Source organism: Moschus berezovskii, chromosome 14, assembly GCF_049115385.1.
Source record: "Moschus berezovskii isolate FMDL1 chromosome 14, NW_MosBer_1.0, whole genome shotgun sequence".
Taxonomy (NCBI): Eukaryota; Metazoa; Chordata; class Mammalia; order Artiodactyla; family Moschidae; genus Moschus; species Moschus berezovskii.
In genome coordinates, this window is record NC_142473.1 from 12287886 (window position 1) to 12307691 (window position 19806).

The 19806-nt window shown below is 37.3% G+C and overlaps 1 protein-coding gene across 1 annotated transcript in view; it reads right to left on the bottom strand.

Annotated features, from left to right (window-relative positions):
- The window catches only part of CNTN5 (contactin 5), a 647843-nt gene that overhangs the window by 20285 nt on the left and 607752 nt on the right, over window positions 1-19806 (bottom strand). The window contains exons 20-21 of the mRNA XM_088843612.1: window positions 3581-3767; window positions 3025-3137 (exon numbers count right to left, since the gene is read on the bottom strand). Coding sequence (XP_088699738.1) covers window positions 3025-3137; window positions 3581-3767 — 300 coding nt within the window. The remainder of the gene's footprint in view (window positions 1-3024; window positions 3138-3580; window positions 3768-19806) is intronic.

Sequence of the window (19806 nt, forward strand, 5' to 3'; positions counted from 1 at the left end):
GGGTTGGGAAGGTCCCCTGGAGAAGGGAATGGCAACCCACTCCAGTATTCTTGCCTGGAGAATTCCATTCCTGGTGGGCTGCAATCCATGGATTCATAAAGTGTCAGACAGGACTGAGTAACTAACACTTCTCTTCAGCAGGAATCAAATATTCTCCCTCTGAGTATCATACTGTCCACTCCATATTTGTGTTAACCTCCCTCCAGATGGTATGGGTGTTTTAACTGCATGTAGATCCTTGCCTAGGACGCTCTTGTGTAGTTCTTTTCCAAGTCATTCTCTGAAAAGGAAGATCCAATCTTGTGTTCCCTCGGTTCCATCTCAATAGTTTATATTCATGGCTACTGTTTCATTTAGCTTATATTCACATTTCTGTTCCATTGTGCCTATGTCAATAGAAGCTTTCATGCCTAGTCACCTGCCCTGTGAAAACCAGACCTTTGTAGGGGAACCCAGGCTCTATCTCAGTCATCAGTCTGAAGTTCCCTTCCCTCAAGGGGCCCTTTGTATCATTCCCACAAGCAGGTCTCCCACTGGTGGTAAGCCCATCTATCAGAAGGTCTAGTAAGGTAGACTCTATTTGTTATCAGCAGGCTCCTTTCTTAGAAACTAGATTTTCCCTCTTGGGGACATAAGGAGTTGAGACCATTTCAAGGAATAAAAGAAAAAAAAAAAAAAGCTCTGTCAATGTGTGCCTATTTGGCACTATTTCTACAACTAAGATGGACAACATTAGAGATTCTTCTCCCAGCAACAAGGTATTCCAAGGGGTTTTATGCTGTTTACATTGAGATAGAACTGGCAGGCAACTTTTAAAGATCAAATTCTTCAGTTAAAATATTAAAAAAGTTCTACCTACTGGGTAAAATTCCTCCAATAACAATAAGAAAAATAGTACCTATCTTTTAGTGAGCACTTTCTATATACTAAACATTTTATACAAATTATTTAATCCTTAAAACAATCCTCAATTATACTGGTTTTGCATTTAAAAATATTGATTTTTTAATTTTTTATTTGGTTACATCAGATCTCAGCTGCAACACACAGGACCCTCCTGTGGGATCTTTCCATCGCAGTAGACAGACTCCATTTGTTGCTCTTGGGCTCAGTGGTTGCTGCAGCAGGCAACTTTGTTGTTCCATGGCAGCTGGATCTTAGTTTCCTGACTTGGGATTACACCACCACCCCTTCATTGCAAGGTGATTCTTAACAACTGGATCACCAGGAAAATCCCCCATCTTTTTTTTTTTTTTTTAAGTTAAAATGAAACTCAGTTTAAGCAACTAGTTCAAAGTTACAGAACTGGGATTTGAACTGGGGTCTATTTGACTTAAGGGTTAGTTCTCTTCCCCGACTCCACATAACAAATGGGAAGGCCATGCTAGGAAAACACACACCTGATCATATACACTTGCGACTAACTGCATAAAATACCTTTAGTTGGATCAAAATGAATGTTTTCATCCTTCCTAGAAGCACTGAGCATAAAGAGATGAATAAGACAGAGGCGTGCCTTCAATCATGTATAGTCTGGGCAGGGAGACAGTGACATGTAAGGAGAGTGAGCAGTGGAGTGATAGAGGGACAAATGTGGGCAAGGAGGAGGGTCACCTCCCCGGGAGCCCTATGCCAAGCTTCACGTTTTCTCCAGGTTGTATGGTACTTCTTTTCTTCGCTGAGAGGTGCCCAGAGCCAAATGGCTCTTCCAGGCAGGCATATGCTTTCATCTACCATCTATCTCCCTCTCCAGTTTGAGAGACTGCTTGCCACAGTTTTAATGAGATCAGGTTGCTTCTTGGTGATCCATCGCCATTTCTGACCACACTGTTACCCTTAATGACTGAAGGGTCTACTTGCTTTAGACTATAAGGTGTGAAGACGAAGGGAAGAGTGTGGAAAGAAGAGGACTAGGGAAGGATACAGAGAGAATAGCTCAGCTGTTCTCCCCCAAAGATCAAATTCAATGTCCCTGAGGGTTAGGACAGATTTGAGAGAGTGTTCAGTGTGAGGGTGTTTATGATCCGTAATACTTCTAGTCTGTAAGCAATACTACAGCTTGTACCTGATGGACAGGGAGGCCTGGCGTGCTGTGATTAACGGGGTTACAAAGAGTCAGTCACGACTGAGCGACTGAACTGAACTGAACTGATATTCTTCTTGGGAATTATTTAAGTTAAAACTTCATTTTATTTATAGATTTCATTTATAGCTATTTCAGTTTTTAGTTTCAGAATTTTAGCCCTTTGTACATCAAATACTGTGTTACCATCTCGATAATTGAACAGCCACCTCAATAATGCTTTTCAGTCTAAAGATAATCATTGAAATATTAAAAAAATTCTGTTATAAATAATAACCATTAAAGATTCTGTATGAGTTTAAGAAATAGAATCCAATATTATGGAAGAAGAATTTGAAGTTCAGCCAATTCAATACCTAGACCACATATTTTTTAAAATCAGAGCCAAAGTTGTTTTTCAAAACAAACTAAACATTTTTATATTTTCAGATCTCTTGCTGGCACATAGCAGGATGACTTATGTGAAATGTTGCATCTATTTTGGAGCCAGCTGTCTCTCTCCATGGTCTCTCTCATATTCCCTGTGCTGACCCTAGCATTTTTTTCTTCCTGTGTTTCTTTGCTAATGGAAAGTCTTTCTACTCAAACTAAGTGGTCCGGTCTTTTCCATCTGCCAGGACAGTTTGTCTTTGGGGAGAGAATGCCAAGACTCTCTGTCAAAGTTATGCTTGTCCTGACGCAACATCGTGGAGCCGTCTTCACCCTGTGTTCAAATTGTTGTCGTCTTTTCTACCCATTTGCTTCTTGTGCCTTGTGTAGCCAAAACTGATTTTGATTGCCCTGACTTCCCCACTGCATGAAGGCAGTTTCTAGAATATAGGTAGGACAATGACTGAGGAAAAATGGCTATGTTAATAGATCTTTTTATGCCTTTTTAATTGCACATCCTCACAACAGCAATTTTCAATATGCGTGTCTAAAAAGAGCGAACACACACTGACCTTGTAGCCCATGACTTCAGACTCGTTGGCTAATGGTCTGACGGGGTCCCAGCCCAGAGAAAGCTGAGAGCCCTGTTGCTCCCACCTGAGGTTGTTAGGTGCTTGACTGGGGGCTGCAAAATGAAAAGAAAAGTGAGTGGCAGAGATATCTTAAATACCTTTATTCACTTAAATTCTTGTGAGTATTTCAGTCTTTGCTTGTGTTCAGTAGTTGGCTGGCACCATAGCCTTCCTTCCAGCAAGAATCAGATAAGGAGGGTTTTGCTCCAGGAGTGTCATTTTAATAGCTACTCTGCTGAGCTTTTGAACCCAAATCCTTTTATCTCCCTTCTGTGTCAAAAATCGCTTAGCCTTGTTTCACAGGAAGATAACCTTTATCTACTGTGAATGCAAAATTTTCTGAGCTAGTTTTAGAATTTAGATCTAAGCATTGAAGCGAGACTAGAAATCAAAACTCCTCTTCAGCTCAGTTTATTATGTACCTCACGTGGCTTTCAGAAATGTTAAAAGATGTTTCCCTTTTGTCTGAGACAAACACAAAGCCCGGGTCACTTACGGGATTTCTTGGTAGCTGCACTCACTTCACTGCTGGGTGGCCCATATCCAGCTCCGTTATAAGCCCTCACTGTGAAGTGATATAGTGTATTTCCTTCTAATCCTGTCAGGATGATGGATGACTCGTTTCCCCTAGTTTTGACGGTTTCTGCTGCATCTTCTTGTTCCATGTCTTTCCGATAACCAATCTGTCAACAAATTATCATGAGGGATTAATTTTAAAGTTTCCCCTGTTGAACATTTTTTTTTTAAACCCCGTGGATGTTTCTCAAACCCACCTCTGGGAAATCATTGCTGTATCAGCCAACTAATAGGTTCTACTAATGCAGCCAAACTCAAGTCTTAACTGCTGCCTGATTTGCATCTGTGTAAACCATAGCACCATAACAGTACTCAGCAAAGCAGTGAAAGGTACTACATTGTAGCCTGGCAGCATGAAGAGTCATTCATGAAGTTGAAGAAGTTCCTTTCTCATACATCATCGGGACCATTTCCCATTCAAAGCCATCTAGCTTTTAATTAATTATTTAAGAAAGAGACATGAAGAGTATTTCCTCCTCAGCCCCACACAGAGGTGAATCATACAGCTGGATGAGTTTAAAAGAGAAGAGGTGAGAGAACACTCATGATAATTTGGAATGGCCTAAATACATAAAAATAACATTACTAGGATATGGGAGGGTGGCAGAAGGGACTAGCTCTTTGTCAAAGCACACTTTGTGCATTGAGATGATGTTTCCTGGTTATACACTCTTGGTGGCTGGTCTCATACCAAACTTGATCCCTTTATGAGATTCAATTATCTGTGTATATCTAATGCTTAACCCTGTTCATACATTAGAACTTAATTATGCATGAAAGCATAACAGGGTAGTTTCCCCCCGCTACTTCTTTATCTTGGTAAAAATAAAGGAAGAGTAAAAGTTCTTTCTTCAGTTAATTACTGTGGTGAAAGAAGTATATTTCTGCAACCATTGCACCTCCTTCAAGTGCTTTGTCTACAGGCTAGAAAGTCAGACATCACAGTTCCAGATTCTGGTACAAAATTCGGGCAGTGAGGACTTTGTTTGAAACTTGATATACTATGGATTATACTTTGGACACCCACTTCCTTAGGTCCATTCGGAGGTACTGGAGGCTGCTCTCTCCCAGGCAAAAAAAAAAAGGACTGGAGTCCCTTTCCCATCCCTCTTCCAGCCTAGATGCTGGCTGAAGGCAGAGGGAGTAAAAAATGTCCAGAGGAGGAAGAGAGTTAGAAGTTATAACTGCAGCATTATGACATGAAGACTGTTACAGCCATATTTTCTTCTTTATAATGTTTCATATCTAAAAATTAAATAGCCTGGGTCCCTTGCTTGCTTGTGAAAGAGTGTTGTGCGTAGGTAACTTTCTATTGTAGTTTGTTAGAGGAGACGGACAAGTTGACTAAAGGAAGTTTCTTGGCTCTCCATCTTAAGGAGATGGTGAGTACATTTTCATTTGTTTAAGAGATATTTGCACAATGTCAGTATGGAACATTTCCACTGCCAATTGTTACTTTTAGGGAACTGTTAAATGGGGAGAAGGATGTATATGGATGTTGAGTAATGGAAGGGATATAGTATTGTAGTTTTCAACATCCATTTCACCATCATTCTAGTGTGTCTTCCTGGACTGAAGAGATGAAAAAATAAACAACATATTTCTAAGACTCCCGTGCAGTTAGGGCTCTGAATGTATTTTAGATATATCCAGTCAGATGCATATACCTGGTATTTGAAAGTAAAAGTGAGATATAGATTGGAGAGATATAGACTGAACTTCCAGCAATTGTGGTGTTTTTTTTTTTTGGGGGGGTTGTTTTTTGCCCACAAGTATAGTAACAGAGACATTATTTTTCCTTTCCCCTTCACCCTCTGTGGCAGCAAAACTGAATGGCTCATTGTCTACCCATTAGCTTTATGGGAGTTAAGAAGCCACACACAAGAAAGCCATTTTGTTGGTGCAAATTATAGTAACATGGTGGAATTCTGGAACTGGCAGTAACATCAGAGGCTTCCAGATCACAAAGTCTTCTTGAATGAGGAGCTGTCCTCTTTGTGATGACTTCCAAACAAACCACAGCAGTGGAGTGTGTGACTAGGGCTGGAGACTTCCTGTTTTTAGTAGACATCAGTGTCTTCCTCTTTGTCTTGGTCCACTGATTAGCTTTAACAGTCTCTTTTGAAAGATCATGGAGTCTGTTAATTTAATTCAATAATTTTGTAAACAATCTAATACTTATAATAAAACACTTCCTATTTAAACTAGAGTAATTCTTTGCAATTAAACACTGTCTGACACACCTACACAGCTCTTGGGGGAAAAAGTATATATAGTTTATAAGGGACTTCCCCAGTGGCTCAGTGGTAAGCAATCCACCCGTAATGCAGGAGACACAGGTTCGAGCCCTGGGTTGGGAAGATCCCCTGGAGGATGGCTTAGCAACCCACTCCAGTACTCTTGCCTGAAGGATCCCATGGACTGAGGAGCATGGCAGGCTACAGTCCATAGAGTCACAAAGAGTCAGACACGACTGAGACAACTAACCATGTACTCACATAGTTAAGATAATCATAATCAAATTCCTGTTTCTCATCTTTGTCTCTTCACAGATTTGAACTGGCATACAGCTGAATGAATGAACTTCAGAAATCTGTCTGATTAAGCTGAAATGCTCTAACCCTGCCTTTTGTATTATGTTTGTCCCATTATTCCTAATTCCAAGAGCTAACTTATCTTGTTTGATTTTCAGCATACTTTTAACTGAAGAAATCTAAGCTATTTTCAAACTACAAAATTGAATGGCACATTGTTGGATGAACAAGTGTATATCTTTCTCCTTCCCAATGATATATCTGATTTTCAGGTCTCTGTTTCAACTTTCTTTAATTGGCTGGATTATTTTAAGTTAGTTAAATGCATATATTTGGGAGAAGGAAATGGAAACCCACTCCAGTATTCTTGCCTAGAGAATCCCCTGGTGGGCTGCTGACTATAGGATCGCACAGAGTCGGACACAACTGAAGCGACTTAGCATGCGTGCATGCACTGGAGAAGGAAATGGCAACCCACTCCAGTATTCTTGCCTGGAGAATCCCAGAATGGAGGAGCCTGGTGGGCTGCCGTCTATGGGGTCGCACAGAGTCAGACATGACTGAAGCGACTTAGCAGCAGCAGCAGCAGTGTGATTAAATTCGACAGATTACAGATTTTGACAAAAACACAGATTCCAGTACAAACTCTGGACTTCTAAATATTGAATGTTTAATTTGCCGATGAATCACCGTGAAATTAAATGTCCCAAGTAAAAAATAGTATATTCCTAAGTAACAGATTGTGAAAAAATACAAATTTTAGCTGTACCAGATAAAATCTGTCATAAATCTAAAATTTAAAAAAAGCATTATTTCTCTTTCTGGAATTTTGGAAAAAAAAAAGAGCTGGAAGAGTTATTACCTTTACAGAGAAATAGTAATTTTATTTCCTATGTTTTTGTTGGAGGAGAGGATAAATCAGAAAAGCAGAAAAACATATGGAGTTTAATATCATGCTTATCTAGTGATTCTTAACTTGGAATTGAGGTAATATAGTATTCATAAGTCACACTATACCTTTTAAAGTAGAAACTTCCTCTTTATTCAATTTATTTCTCCATGATTCAATTCTAAAATGATGATACATTTCATCAACCTATACATTTTGAACTCTCTATGAGATCACTTGAAGTTCAAAACATTTTGAAAGACACAAATATCTGAAACTAGAAGCACAGATAACCTGCTATTTTATCACTCTCATACAATTGGGGTTTTCATGGGTGTGTTTTTATTACATTACGTTATTATACCCTTCTAGTATTTTTATTACATATAGCTAATAAATCACATACTTATAGTCACATATGAATATTTTCCCATATTTATAGTAATAATTTATCATATCCCTTGTGTACCAAATATCATCTAACCATTGTTCTTTTGTGGAACATTTGGGTAGCTTCCAGATTTGTTCTTTTACTTAAAATGTTGACATGATATGTTCATTGTTCATGTATATTGTTTTCCACATATCGGAATAATTCCCCAGAACAGAATCCCAGACAGGAGATTATAGGATCCAAAATTATTGACATTTTAATATTTTTGAAACAGAAATGTTACACTGGTTTTCAAATAGTTTGTACTAATTCTCATTTCCAACAGCAGTGTATAAACCTGAGAGCTACACTGCACTGTTGCCAGCTCTACCCGTATCATGGTTGTGGGTCAGAGGCCCACATTTTAATCATACTTTTGAAATCTATAAGCTTCATATAATGGGACAAGTTACTTAACCACTGAATCTCTATAACCTTATTTATAAAGCAGCTAAAATACTACTTACTTCAGTTTTATGAATTGTTTTCAGACAGCTCCCTCATTGTCAACCAACTACTTAAACTATTTTGTTTCTTGGTGATTTAATATTTCTGATTTTTGTAACTTGTGAGTCTGTTTCCTTTTTTTTTTTTTGCTATCCTTCACATTGTTTTATTTTCTGACTTCATTCCTCAAAATTATTTTTACTTCTGTGTAATATAAATAGTGGCAGGCAGGAAGCATGAATTCTGAGTCAGCCAATAGCTTTAAGAGTGTAGATTTGAACTTAAACCTGCAGGATGCTTTTCTTAGTAGATAACCCATTTTTTCCAAAATTGATTCTCCAGGATAATGATAATTTTAACTACGCAGATAGCATATTCAATTGTCTGATATGATGATTCTAAGATATTCATGTCATACACAATCTGGTTTCCTTACATGAATTACAGGATTTAATCTACCACTGCTGCTGTATGCAGTCAAAGGTTACTGGATGAGCCACAGACTTTCCCCTATTTCCCAATCTTTATTCAGTCACATTTACAATCATTGAAGGATTCTTCCTATCTGATTTTTGTTACCTGTTAGTTTTTAAAAGCATAATTCTTACCTCCTGTATTCCCTTGTTTTATAATTTAAATTGCATGTAATGGTCACTGCTTATTCAATAGTGTACTTCCTGAATTTAATAAACACAGCTCTATTATCTGATGTTATTTAATGTTGCAAAAATTTTGCACCATTGCAAGTAATTTATTTTTTAGTAAGGTTAGATTTAAAAAAAAATAATCAAAATGCATAGTGATATGTAAATATTTGACCATACTTTGAGTTTTTCAAAACTATTAAATTATTCATTCAAAAGTTTTTTTGAATTTGCATTGTTTACCAAACACTGTGCCTGCAGGCAACTGGGGATTAATGGTGAGTCCAAAAAGACATTGCATAGGCAGAACACAGAGGAATTTTAGGACTGTGAAACTATTAGGTACAATTTACAATGGTAGATACATGTCATACTTTTGTCAGAAGACTTAGAATGTACGACATCAAGAGTAAATCCTAATTTATTTGTTTTATTTTTTATTGAAGTATACTTGACTTATAATGTGTTAATTACTACTGTACAGCAAAGTGATTCAGTTATATACATTCTTTTTTATGTTCTTTTCCATTATGGTTTATCATAGGATATTGACTATGGTTCACTGTGCTGTACAGTAAGACATTCTTATTTATCTGTTCTATGTTTAAAAGCTTATATCTGCTAACCCCACCTCCTACTGTTCCATTCCCCAACCCCCTTCCCCTTGGCAACCACCAGTCTGATCTCTGTTTTTGATTCTGATTTTGTTTCATAAATAGGGTCATTTGTGTCATATTTTAGTTATATCATATGGTATTTGTCCTCTTTCTGCCTTACTTCACTTAGTGTGATATCTCCAGGTCCATCCATGTTGCTGCAAACAGTGAACGCTAATTTAAACACTGGATTTTGACTGGTAATGATGTGTCACTGTAGGCTCACTGACTGCAGCAAATGTCGTTCTCTGGGGGGGATGTTGATCATGGAGGAGTTAAGTGTGTGAAGACAGTGGGTACAGGGGAAGCCTTTTTTTTGCTCAGTTTTGCTGTGGATTCAAAAAGTTTCTTAACTGGAAAAAAAAATGGTAGCCAACATAGTTATTGAATGAAAAAACCACACAAATGTACAATTGTGGTTCAGCCAAGCTACATATTGCTAGAGATCTACAGTGTGGGCTAGGACTCAGTGGAGGGAGGCTGGTCAGAGAAAGCGTCAGAAGGAAGGCAGACGTATGTGCAAATGTGGAGAGGTGAGTGGAGAATGTGTGAACCTGAAACAAACTCCACTTAGGCCAACATGAAGGCTGAGGGTGCGTGTGGCTCCATTTGATCCTAGAGACAAAGGGCAGAGCCTAATCTTATTACTGGCTGGGTTGAACAGTTTGGAACAATGCCAACACATTTAAGTATCTTAACCAGGGGTGAGAGTGGCATGTACATGTGATATCAAATCTTTGTTTTGAAAAGATACATGCAGCAGTCAAACATTTTTGCTTTGTTTTTTCACCATAAAAATTAGGTCACTCCTTTGTCCAAAACTCTCCACATTGCACTTAGAGTAACTTGCAGACTGCTTACCACAGCTGACCCGACATGATCGCTGTGTACTTCTCCAACCTCACTTTGTTCACCACCTTCCAGCAAAACAGCCTCAAACATTGAGTCACATTCTCTATTTACAGCCTTTGAACTTCTAGTGCCTTTTACCCAGAAGCTCTTTTTACATTTCTTTTTCCAAATGGCCACCTCCTTTTCATCCAAGTTTTAGCTATACTGCAAAGTTTCCCTTGGTCACTTTCTTAAAGAAACTTTGCCTCCCTTAATCACTCTATTTTATATTACTCTGAGTTTTATTATGATTATTATTATCACTTATAATTATCACTAAAGGAAAAGGAAAGTGAAGTCGCTCAGTAATGTCTGATTCTTTGTGACCCATGGACTGTAGCCTACCAGACTCCTTCATCCATGGGATTTTTCCAGCAAGACTACTGAAGTGGGTGGCCTTTCCCTTCTCTAGGAGATCTTCCCAACCCAGGGATTGAACCCAGCCCGCATTGTAGGCAGATGCTTTACTGTCTGAGCCACTGGGGATGCCTATATGAATCACTATGTGAAACTATCCTAATTTATTTGTTTAATTGCTTGCTTCATATTGGCATTGAAGAGCACTGTATGATTTATCTTAGTGAATAAATGGTTGCAATATGAAGACAGTTTGGAAAGGGGCTGACGTAGAAACAGGAGAGCATTAGGAGGTGATGCCTGAGTATGGTAAGAAACGGGGATGGCCTGGATTAGCGCGATAGCTATGGACATGGGGACAAGTATGCAGTAGAGAGATCTTTAGAAGATAAAGCCAACAGACTTTGGTGACAGACTAGTTATAGGTGTGACAAGAAACTCTGTGAACATTTTCTACTTTAAGGTAGGGATATTTTTCAGTTACTTTGTTTTTGGATTGCTGTTTACTTTGGATTTTTATTGTTGCTATTGTTACTGATTTTGCTCCAGCAGCAGCAGCAGCAGCATTCTGTCTTCTTGGCAGATAACTATTTGGTTTATGGACCAAACCTCTTTTGTTCTTTACATCTGCCTTCTTCTCTTTTACCTTATAGTAAAATTTCCTTATTCATGTACTTTGCATTCTGGGTTTACTTCTCAAGCTTGTACTCCAAAGCACTAGCCTAAATAATTAGTGATATCAAATTTGCATTTGATTGTTCCTAATGAATATTTTATTTTAATTACTTTGGTTTTGATTTTATTGCATTCTCTTTAATAACCAGCATTGCTCTTTTAATACATTGATAGAATAAATTTTTTTTCTCATTGATATCTAGAAACTTATGTTTAAAAATTATCTTCTTATTTATAAGAAAATCTCTAATGGGAAAGGAATTCATCCTGAGCCTTATCATTTGTTTTCTTATTCTAAAGATTTTTCTCCTATCATTTTTTTCCTTTTTGAAAAGTGTTTCTTAGTTTAATCATTCTAGGATTTAACCTGTTTTTAATGGTGCTCTACAAAGGAATGGAAATTCTATTTGCGTGGGGATATATCCATCTCTAGACTGTGTATCCAAGCCCAGTGGCTGATGCTTTGAGATAGAGGCCAAACTCTGTGCTAATACAAGCCTCCACTCATATTCTCCACACAACACAAAAGAATTTTCAGAAGCTTGAGATGAGAGACAAAGCTTCATGTTCATGACTAGTTTTTTCATTGAAGAAAAAGATAAAGGAGAAGGAGGCCAGAGGCTATTTTGTTGCTTGCTTGAATCTAGAAAATGGAATTTTGAAGATGGGTCATTGCACAAAGATGAAAGGAAAGAAAACCTTAGAAAATCCTACTAAAATTCTTGTTTCATACTCCTCATTATGATTGCAAAAAAGATTCTCTCTTTTCTCATGGTTTCATGGTTACTTTAAGGGAAATTAAGAAAAGGTGATTTTACATGTTTCCATTCAATTCACAGCCATTCCTAAATTCAAAAATTGTGACTAAACTGACCATTAGAAGGAAGACACTTCATTACTACCCTGCTTTCTCTACTGATTCTTCACCTTCAGATACACTTTAAACACTATAATATTTTCCCGAATAATGCTTAAGTTCCTTTTATGTTCCTCTTATGTCACACTTAAGTTCAGCCATGTATTTCTATTGAGTTTCAGAAATTCCCTGATAGCACAGTTGGTAAAGAATCTGCCTGCAATGTAGGAGATCCCAGTTCAATTCCTGGATTGGAAAGATCCCCTGAGAAGGAAATGGCAAGCCACTCCAGTATTTTTGCCTGGAGAATCCCATCGACAGAGGAGCCTGACAGGCTATGGTCCATGGGGTCACAAGAGTTAGACACCACTGAATGACTAAGCATGCATGCCAGTATTCTTAGGCTTCCCTTGTGGCTCAGCTGGTAAAGAATCTGCCTGCAATGCAGGAGACCTGGGTTCAATCCCTGGGTTGGGGAGATCCCTTGAAGAAGGGAAAGGCTACCCACTCTAGTATTCTGGCCTGGAGAATTCCAGGGACTGTATAGTCCATGGGGTCGCAAAGAGTTGGACATGACTGAATGACTTTCACTTTATGTAACACCTAAGTTCAGTCATGTGTTTCTATTGAGTTTCAGAAATTATATGTATGGGGAGCACATTTCCCATGGATAATGAATTTGTTTTGGTTAGAAAAGTCTCTGCTTACCTCTATTTAGTTGATCTCCAGTTTCCTAATCTCCTGAGCTTAGCACTAGGTATAGTTATTAAATTGGCTATTCACAATCAATACTCTGAGATACACTGGCAGTCAGCATTATTAGATTGCATGTAAAATTAGCTGCTTTGTGCCCAGAGGTAATTTTACTATAAAGGATACAATTTAATGAATCAAATAAGATAAATAAACAATGTGTAGTTAAGATTTTTAATATTTATGAGACAGTTCAGCAGCAGGAACATAAGGATGGATATAATTTACTGAATAAATTGTATTTATTTTTTCTATAAGCTGTCACTGCTATCTAAAAATTACACTTAAAAACTGGTTTCAAATATAATTGAATTTGTTCTTAATATGTGTAGTTCAGTGTAGTTCTTTTACAAATGTTAGTTCCCTTCCTTTCTTCATTTTATCTACTCAAGTGTTCTAAAGTATAATATATTAAACAGAAAATATTATGGGAGTATTTTTTTTTAATAACCAAGGTCCTTAAATGTTTTTTTCTGATAAGGGGTAAACATAATAGTCCCTTAATAGATACTAGTTAAATGAAAGAAGAAAAGTTACAGTATGAAAGTTAATATAGGTAGAACTGTATTAATTTTTTTAAAAAAGTATTATGTACTCAAGTGTATTATATGGTTAACCACATATAAGGTGCTAGAAAAGCAGTTTTGGAAATGTGTAGCTTTAAATGCATATATTAGAAAAGGCAAAAATCCAAAAAATCGATGATAAAACCATCTTACGGAGTTTGAAAAACAATACATTTTAAGCCCAAATAAACTGGAAAGAAGGGTATAATAGAGATGGCAGCATTACTTAATGAACTGAGAAACAAAATATTGGGATAGAGCCAAAGTTAATCCTTTGAAAAGATAAAAAAATTTGTAAATCTCCTTTGATCAAGAGTCATAAAAATAGAGAGGGAGAAGGAGAGGACATCACCAAATTATTGAAAGAAAGTAATACCACTGATCTTAGAGATATTAAAAAGACAATGATAGAAAGTGGAAATGCTTTGTAAAGTGGAAATGCAAATCCTGCCCTGGGTGAGAATTTCAAAAGTCTTGGCAAGTATCCAAAAACAGACAGAATCTGAAGAACAGTTTACTCTTGACAAGTTACAACTATGACAGGTAATTTTGTGAATGTTTTGTTTGAGAATATGAGCATGATGCCAGGAGTTTACAGCTTTACCAGCTGGAGTAGCAAATGGGAGAGTTTAGTGTAAGAAAAAGAAGTTGGAAACATAAGAAGGAAATTCAAAAAGTAAGAGAATGACAGAAATCCAAGTATAAACTTTTCATATTTTTGGCTAAATGATAAACAATTCTTGCCCGGGGATAAATACTGTGGCATCTGATAAAAATGTAAGCAGTGACCAAGAGCAATATACTCTTAAAAGAGCGGCACTGGGTGGGATTTTTGAGCTTGCTGAATTTTAACTGAGTGTATTCTCTAATCTGAATGACTTCAGGATGCAGAAAAATGACAGTTCTTTAAAGCATGTGTTTAGAGACTTATTGGGGCTTTCCTGATAGCTCAGTTGGTAAAGAATCTGCCAGAAATCCAAGAGACCTGGGTTCGATCCTGGGTCGGGAAGATCCCCTGGAGAGGTCAAGGCTACCTACTCCAGTATTTTGGCCTGGAGAATCCCATGGACATACAGTCCATGGGGTCACAAAAAGTCAGACACGACTTAGCGACTTTCACTTACTTAGAAACTTATTATGAAATATTTTGGATGAAAATGATATGATGACAGAGATTTTCTTCAAAATAATACTACGATTGATTGTTTTTGTTGTTCAGTCACTAAGCTATGTCTGATTCTTTTGCAACCCCTTGAACTGTAGCTTGCCAGATTCCTCTGGATTTTACAGACACAAATACTGGAGTGGGTTGCCATTTCCTTCTCCAGGGGATCTTCCTAACCCAGGGATCAAAGCTCTGTGTCCTGCATTGGCATGTGAATTCTTTACTACTGAGCCACCAGGGAAGCCCTAGGATTGATTGAAAGTGAAAATGAGAGTTGCTCAGTCGTGTCCAACTTTTTGCGACCCCAAAGACTGTAGCCCACCAGGTTCCTCTGTGCATGGAATTCTCCAGGCAAGAATGCTGGAGTGGATTGCCATTCCCTTCTCCAGGGGACCTTTCTGACTCAGGATGGAAACTTGGTTTCCTACATTGGCAGGCAAATTCTTTACCTGCCCTTTATATACGATTTCACGTGGCTCCCCTGGTGGCTCAGACAACAAAGAATCTTCCTGCAATTCAGAAGACCTGGGTTCAATCCCTGGGTGAGAGAAATCCCTTGGAAAAGGAAATGGCAACCTACTCTAGTACTCTTGCCTGGAGAATTCCATGGACAGAGAAGCCTGTTGGGCTATAGTCCATGGAGATGCAAAGAGTCAGACATGACTGAGCAACTAACACATACAGACACACATATGTAAAACAGATTATTCATTATTAAGCCCAATTATTCATTAATTCATAATTATTGAAGACAAGTGTTGAGTAGAAATTCAGTATACTGTTTTGTATATTTCACATGTGTAAATATTTCACAACACAAAGTTAAAGAAAAATATGTTAAAATCAAAGATCACAGTTATATTACAATGAAAAGATTCAGTTCAGTTCAGTTCAGTCGCTCAGTCGTGTCCGACTCTCCGCGACCCCATGAATTACAGCACGCCAGGTCTCCCTGTCCATCACCAACTCCCGGAGTACACTCAAACTCATGTCCACAGAGTCGGTGATGCCATCCAGCCATCTCATTCTCCGTCGTCCCCTTCTCCTCCCACCCCCAACCTTTCCCAGCATCAGTCTTTTCCAGTGAGTCAACTCGTCGCATGAGGTGGCCAAAGTATTGCAGTTTCAGCTTCAGCATCAGTCCTTCCAATGAACACCCAGGATTGATCTCCTTTAGAATGGACTGGTTGGATCTCCTTGCAGTATAAGGGACTCTCAAGAGTCTTCTCCAACACCACAGTTCAAAAGCATAGATTCTTCGGCGATCAGCTTTCTTTACAGTCCAACTCTCGCATCCATACATGACCACAGGAAAAACCATAGCCTTGACTAGACGGACCTTGGTTGGCAAAGTAATGTCTCTGCTTTTTAATATACTATCAAGGTTGGTCATAACTTTCCTTCCAAGGACCAAGCGTCTTTTAATTTCATGGCTGCAATCAGCATCTGCAGTGATTTTGGAGCCCAAAAAAATAAAGTCTGACACTGTTTCCACTGTTTTTCCATCTATTTCCCATGAAGTGATGGGACCAGATGCCATGATCTTTGTTTTCTGAATGTTGAGCTTCAAGCCAACCTTTTCACTCTCCTCTTTCACTTTCATCAAGAGGCTTTTGATTAAATAGGGATGAATCAAGAAAAGATCTGCAAGGTCAGTGTGGACAAAGATCAAAGAAGGCCTAAAAAATGCAAGCTATATAATGATCATTAGATTTGGTATTACAAGTGGATAATTCTACCAAAATTGTTTTCTATACCTAGCTCTATTCATAACATACCCAAACTGTAAACAAACCTAATGTTCATCAACGGAAGAATGATAAATAAATTGTGGGATACTCACAAGTGAACTTTTAAGAGAAAGCCTGTAATAATATAAATGAATCTTACCAATATACTGTTGAGGGGAAAACATAAAATATAAAAACTCCATAGGGTTCCCAGAACTAGCAAAATCAATCAGACGTCAAGATGATGTTGTTTTCTGGGGTTGTTGGGGATTAAGAATAGTGACTATAGGAGACACAAAATGAGTCTCCAATTTTTACTAGCGCTTTGTTTCATGACCTGGATTGTGCTTACACAGGTATGTTCACTTTGTGGTAATTCATTCAGCTGTGCATTTATGATTTGTGCATTTTTCTGTATGTAGATTAAAAAAATACCTACCCCTTTGAAAATAGAGTCTTGGCCATTTTGTAATTAACAATTAGTTAGTAATTGGCATTTTTATAATGCTAGTATGTCTTTGGCAAAGCTTCCTTTGTGTGTGTGTGTTAACACTTTATGATATTTCTCTATTTCTTAGTTTGGTATGCAAGCCCATGTATGTATCTATCTCTTCAACATCCACGGAATTAAGACCTCTATGCCACAAATATGTTGTCAGGTATTTAAGTTATAAACCTAACTCTCAAAAGGAAAAGTTTGCTGTAATTTGGTAATTCTCATATGGGAATTCTCTCATCCTAAGAGAATCTCAAATAATCTGTTCCCAATACTGGTAAAATTAAATGGGTTGATATCCATGTTTGCTATTTTATTTTGTTCAGGGATGTGCATTATATGATAAACAGTAAGACTGTGGGTGGTCACATGATGAGCTTGGGATGGTTGGATTTAGGAGTGAGGAAAACACCCTGTTTTGAGGTCGCACAAATTCACATTTGTGTCAACGAGTGAAAAAATAAGAAATGCTTCTGATTTTGATAAGAGATATAATTCATACCCTTGGGTTCTTTATGTGGATAAGACAACATATTTGGGCATATATTTTAATATTATTTAAATAAAATGATTTATAAAAGTTTAAGAATGGAAAATTTGAAAAGTGATTTGGGTTAGAGAATTTTCTCCATCAATCAGTGTATCTAGAAGCAAAAGAAAAAGAAACACAGTATAAACTGAGTTATTTATTATTTTCTAAAAGAACTCTACAGGATAGCTTTTCAATAGGACAAGAGACAGAATAAGTTAAGTAACTGAAATGTTGCTCCTTCAATTTCCTTCGATCTGCTGATTTTTGAAAAACATAAATAGTTTTAGTTAGCCTCCCAGTCTCTGAAAATAACCCAAGAAAGAAATCTAATGATAGAAACATGAAAGCTATTTGATTTTTTTCAGAGTTCAGAGAATTTCAGAAAAGGAAGGGTAGAAATGGTTTCCTCTCACTGCTTTTTTAAAAATTATTATTATATAGTCATGGCAAAAAGCTAAAGAGAATCTGCAAAAATAGCTGCTATACACCACGTTTTGGAAAATAAAACAGTCTTTGTTTTTACTTTTTGGTAACTGGTTTCATTTTGGCTTCTTTTCCTCCTTTAATTTATGTCTGAAATTCCATTTTCCACACACATACACACATACCCTTGCACCCTCTGTTATACCATTTAAATGCAATCTGCCTAGTAAGAATTATTGTCAGACAACAGTCAGGACCTTTTTTTTTTTTTCAGCCTCCTGCTCTGATGATTAGAGTCAGAACATAAAATAAAATACAAAAACAATCTCATCCCTTTTTGCCTTAAGATATCTCCACTACAACTTATTTTATTTATTTATTTATTTATTTTTTATTGGAGGCTAATTATTTTACAATAATATATTGGTTGGTTTTGCCATACATTGACATGAATCCGCCCTGGGAACTCATGTACACTACAACTTATTTTATAGATCAAAACACAATTGGTGTCTTTTCAGTGCAATCAATAAGTGGAAATAGCTTTAGTGACATGTCTAAAATGAACTTCTGAGTTACATATCCTCTGGAAGATCTGAAATAAATACATGCAATTCTTGAACATAGCCCAGGAAAAGGAGTTGCTAGGGTTGTTTTTTAGTGAGAATTGTAAAATGGGACAAGCTGTTTTACCTTTCATTCTTCTTAATAGTAAGCATGAAAAACTTCAAAATCAGAACCAGGACACTGTGTACTTTTATCCTTGCTATGAAAATACATTGTTGCTTATTGCTGAAATGAACCCAGCCATTAAAAACATAGTTAATAAAAATCTTTCAAAAAGGCCACAATGAATATGAATACCATTAACTTGATAGTCATGGGGAATTATGTTTCACAGGCAAATTGATTAAAATATTTCTAAAATTCTTTTTTCAGTTTATTCAGTAAAATTTTTATTAATAATTTATTGTTTTATTTAGGAAAACTGAGGATATTCAGGGACAGAAGCATATGCTCATGTAAACAGAAACTTATGCTCATGAAGGGCATTGGCATGGGTTTATTTTCAGGAATGTTTCTCCAGAATATCAGGATGCTAAGGAATCCCAGGGTTATTATGGACATAAGAATTGCCCTGTTCCAATGTTCTTCCTCTCTGCCTTTTGTTTACTTTGTTGTTTTTCAGTTGCTAAGTTGTGTCTGACTCTGAGATCCCATGGACTGCAGCATGCTGGGCTGCCCTGTCCTTCACTGTCTCCCAGAGCTTGCTCAAATTCATGTCCATTGGGTTGGTGACGCTATATAATCATCTCATCTCCTATCACCTGCTCCTCCTTTTGCCTCAGTCTTTCCCAGCAACATGGTCTTTTCCAGTGAGCCAGCTTTTCGCAACAGGTAGCCCACGTATTGGAATCATAGCTTCAGCAACAGTTCTTCCAATGAACATTTAGGGTTTACTTCCTTTAGGATTGACTGGTTTGATCTCCTTGCTGTCCAAGGGACTCTCAAGTATCTTCTCCAGTACAATTCAAAAACTTCAATTTGTTTACTTATAATTTCCATAAACATACCACAATATTAAACTGTGATCTTTTTAAAAGTAAGAATTATATCTTAATGATTTTTGCATTTCTACTGCCTAGCACAGTGCCTGATACTAAATAAACTTATTTTAAAATAAAATTTTAAATTTTAAAATAATCACTTATCAAGTGTTTACTTGATAAGTGAAGAAATAACAAAAAATAATCATTCAGCCTTCTATTAGTACTTAATTTCCTTTACCATTCCTCTCAATTTGGGAAAATCAGAGGAAAAAATGATGAAATGGGCTTCCCTCGTGGCTTAGACAGTAAAGAATTTGCCTGCAATGTGGGAGACCTGGGTTTGATCCCTGGATCAGGAACATCCCCTGGAGAAGTGAATGGCTACCCACTCCAGCATTTTTGCCTAGAGAATTCCATGGACAGAGGAGCCTTGTGGGCTGTATAGTCTGTGGGGTCACAAAGAGTCGGACAGGACTGAGCGACTGACTCTTTCCTCTTTTTTCTGGCTACACTGGCATCTGTTCTGATTTTGGATGCACATAAAATACT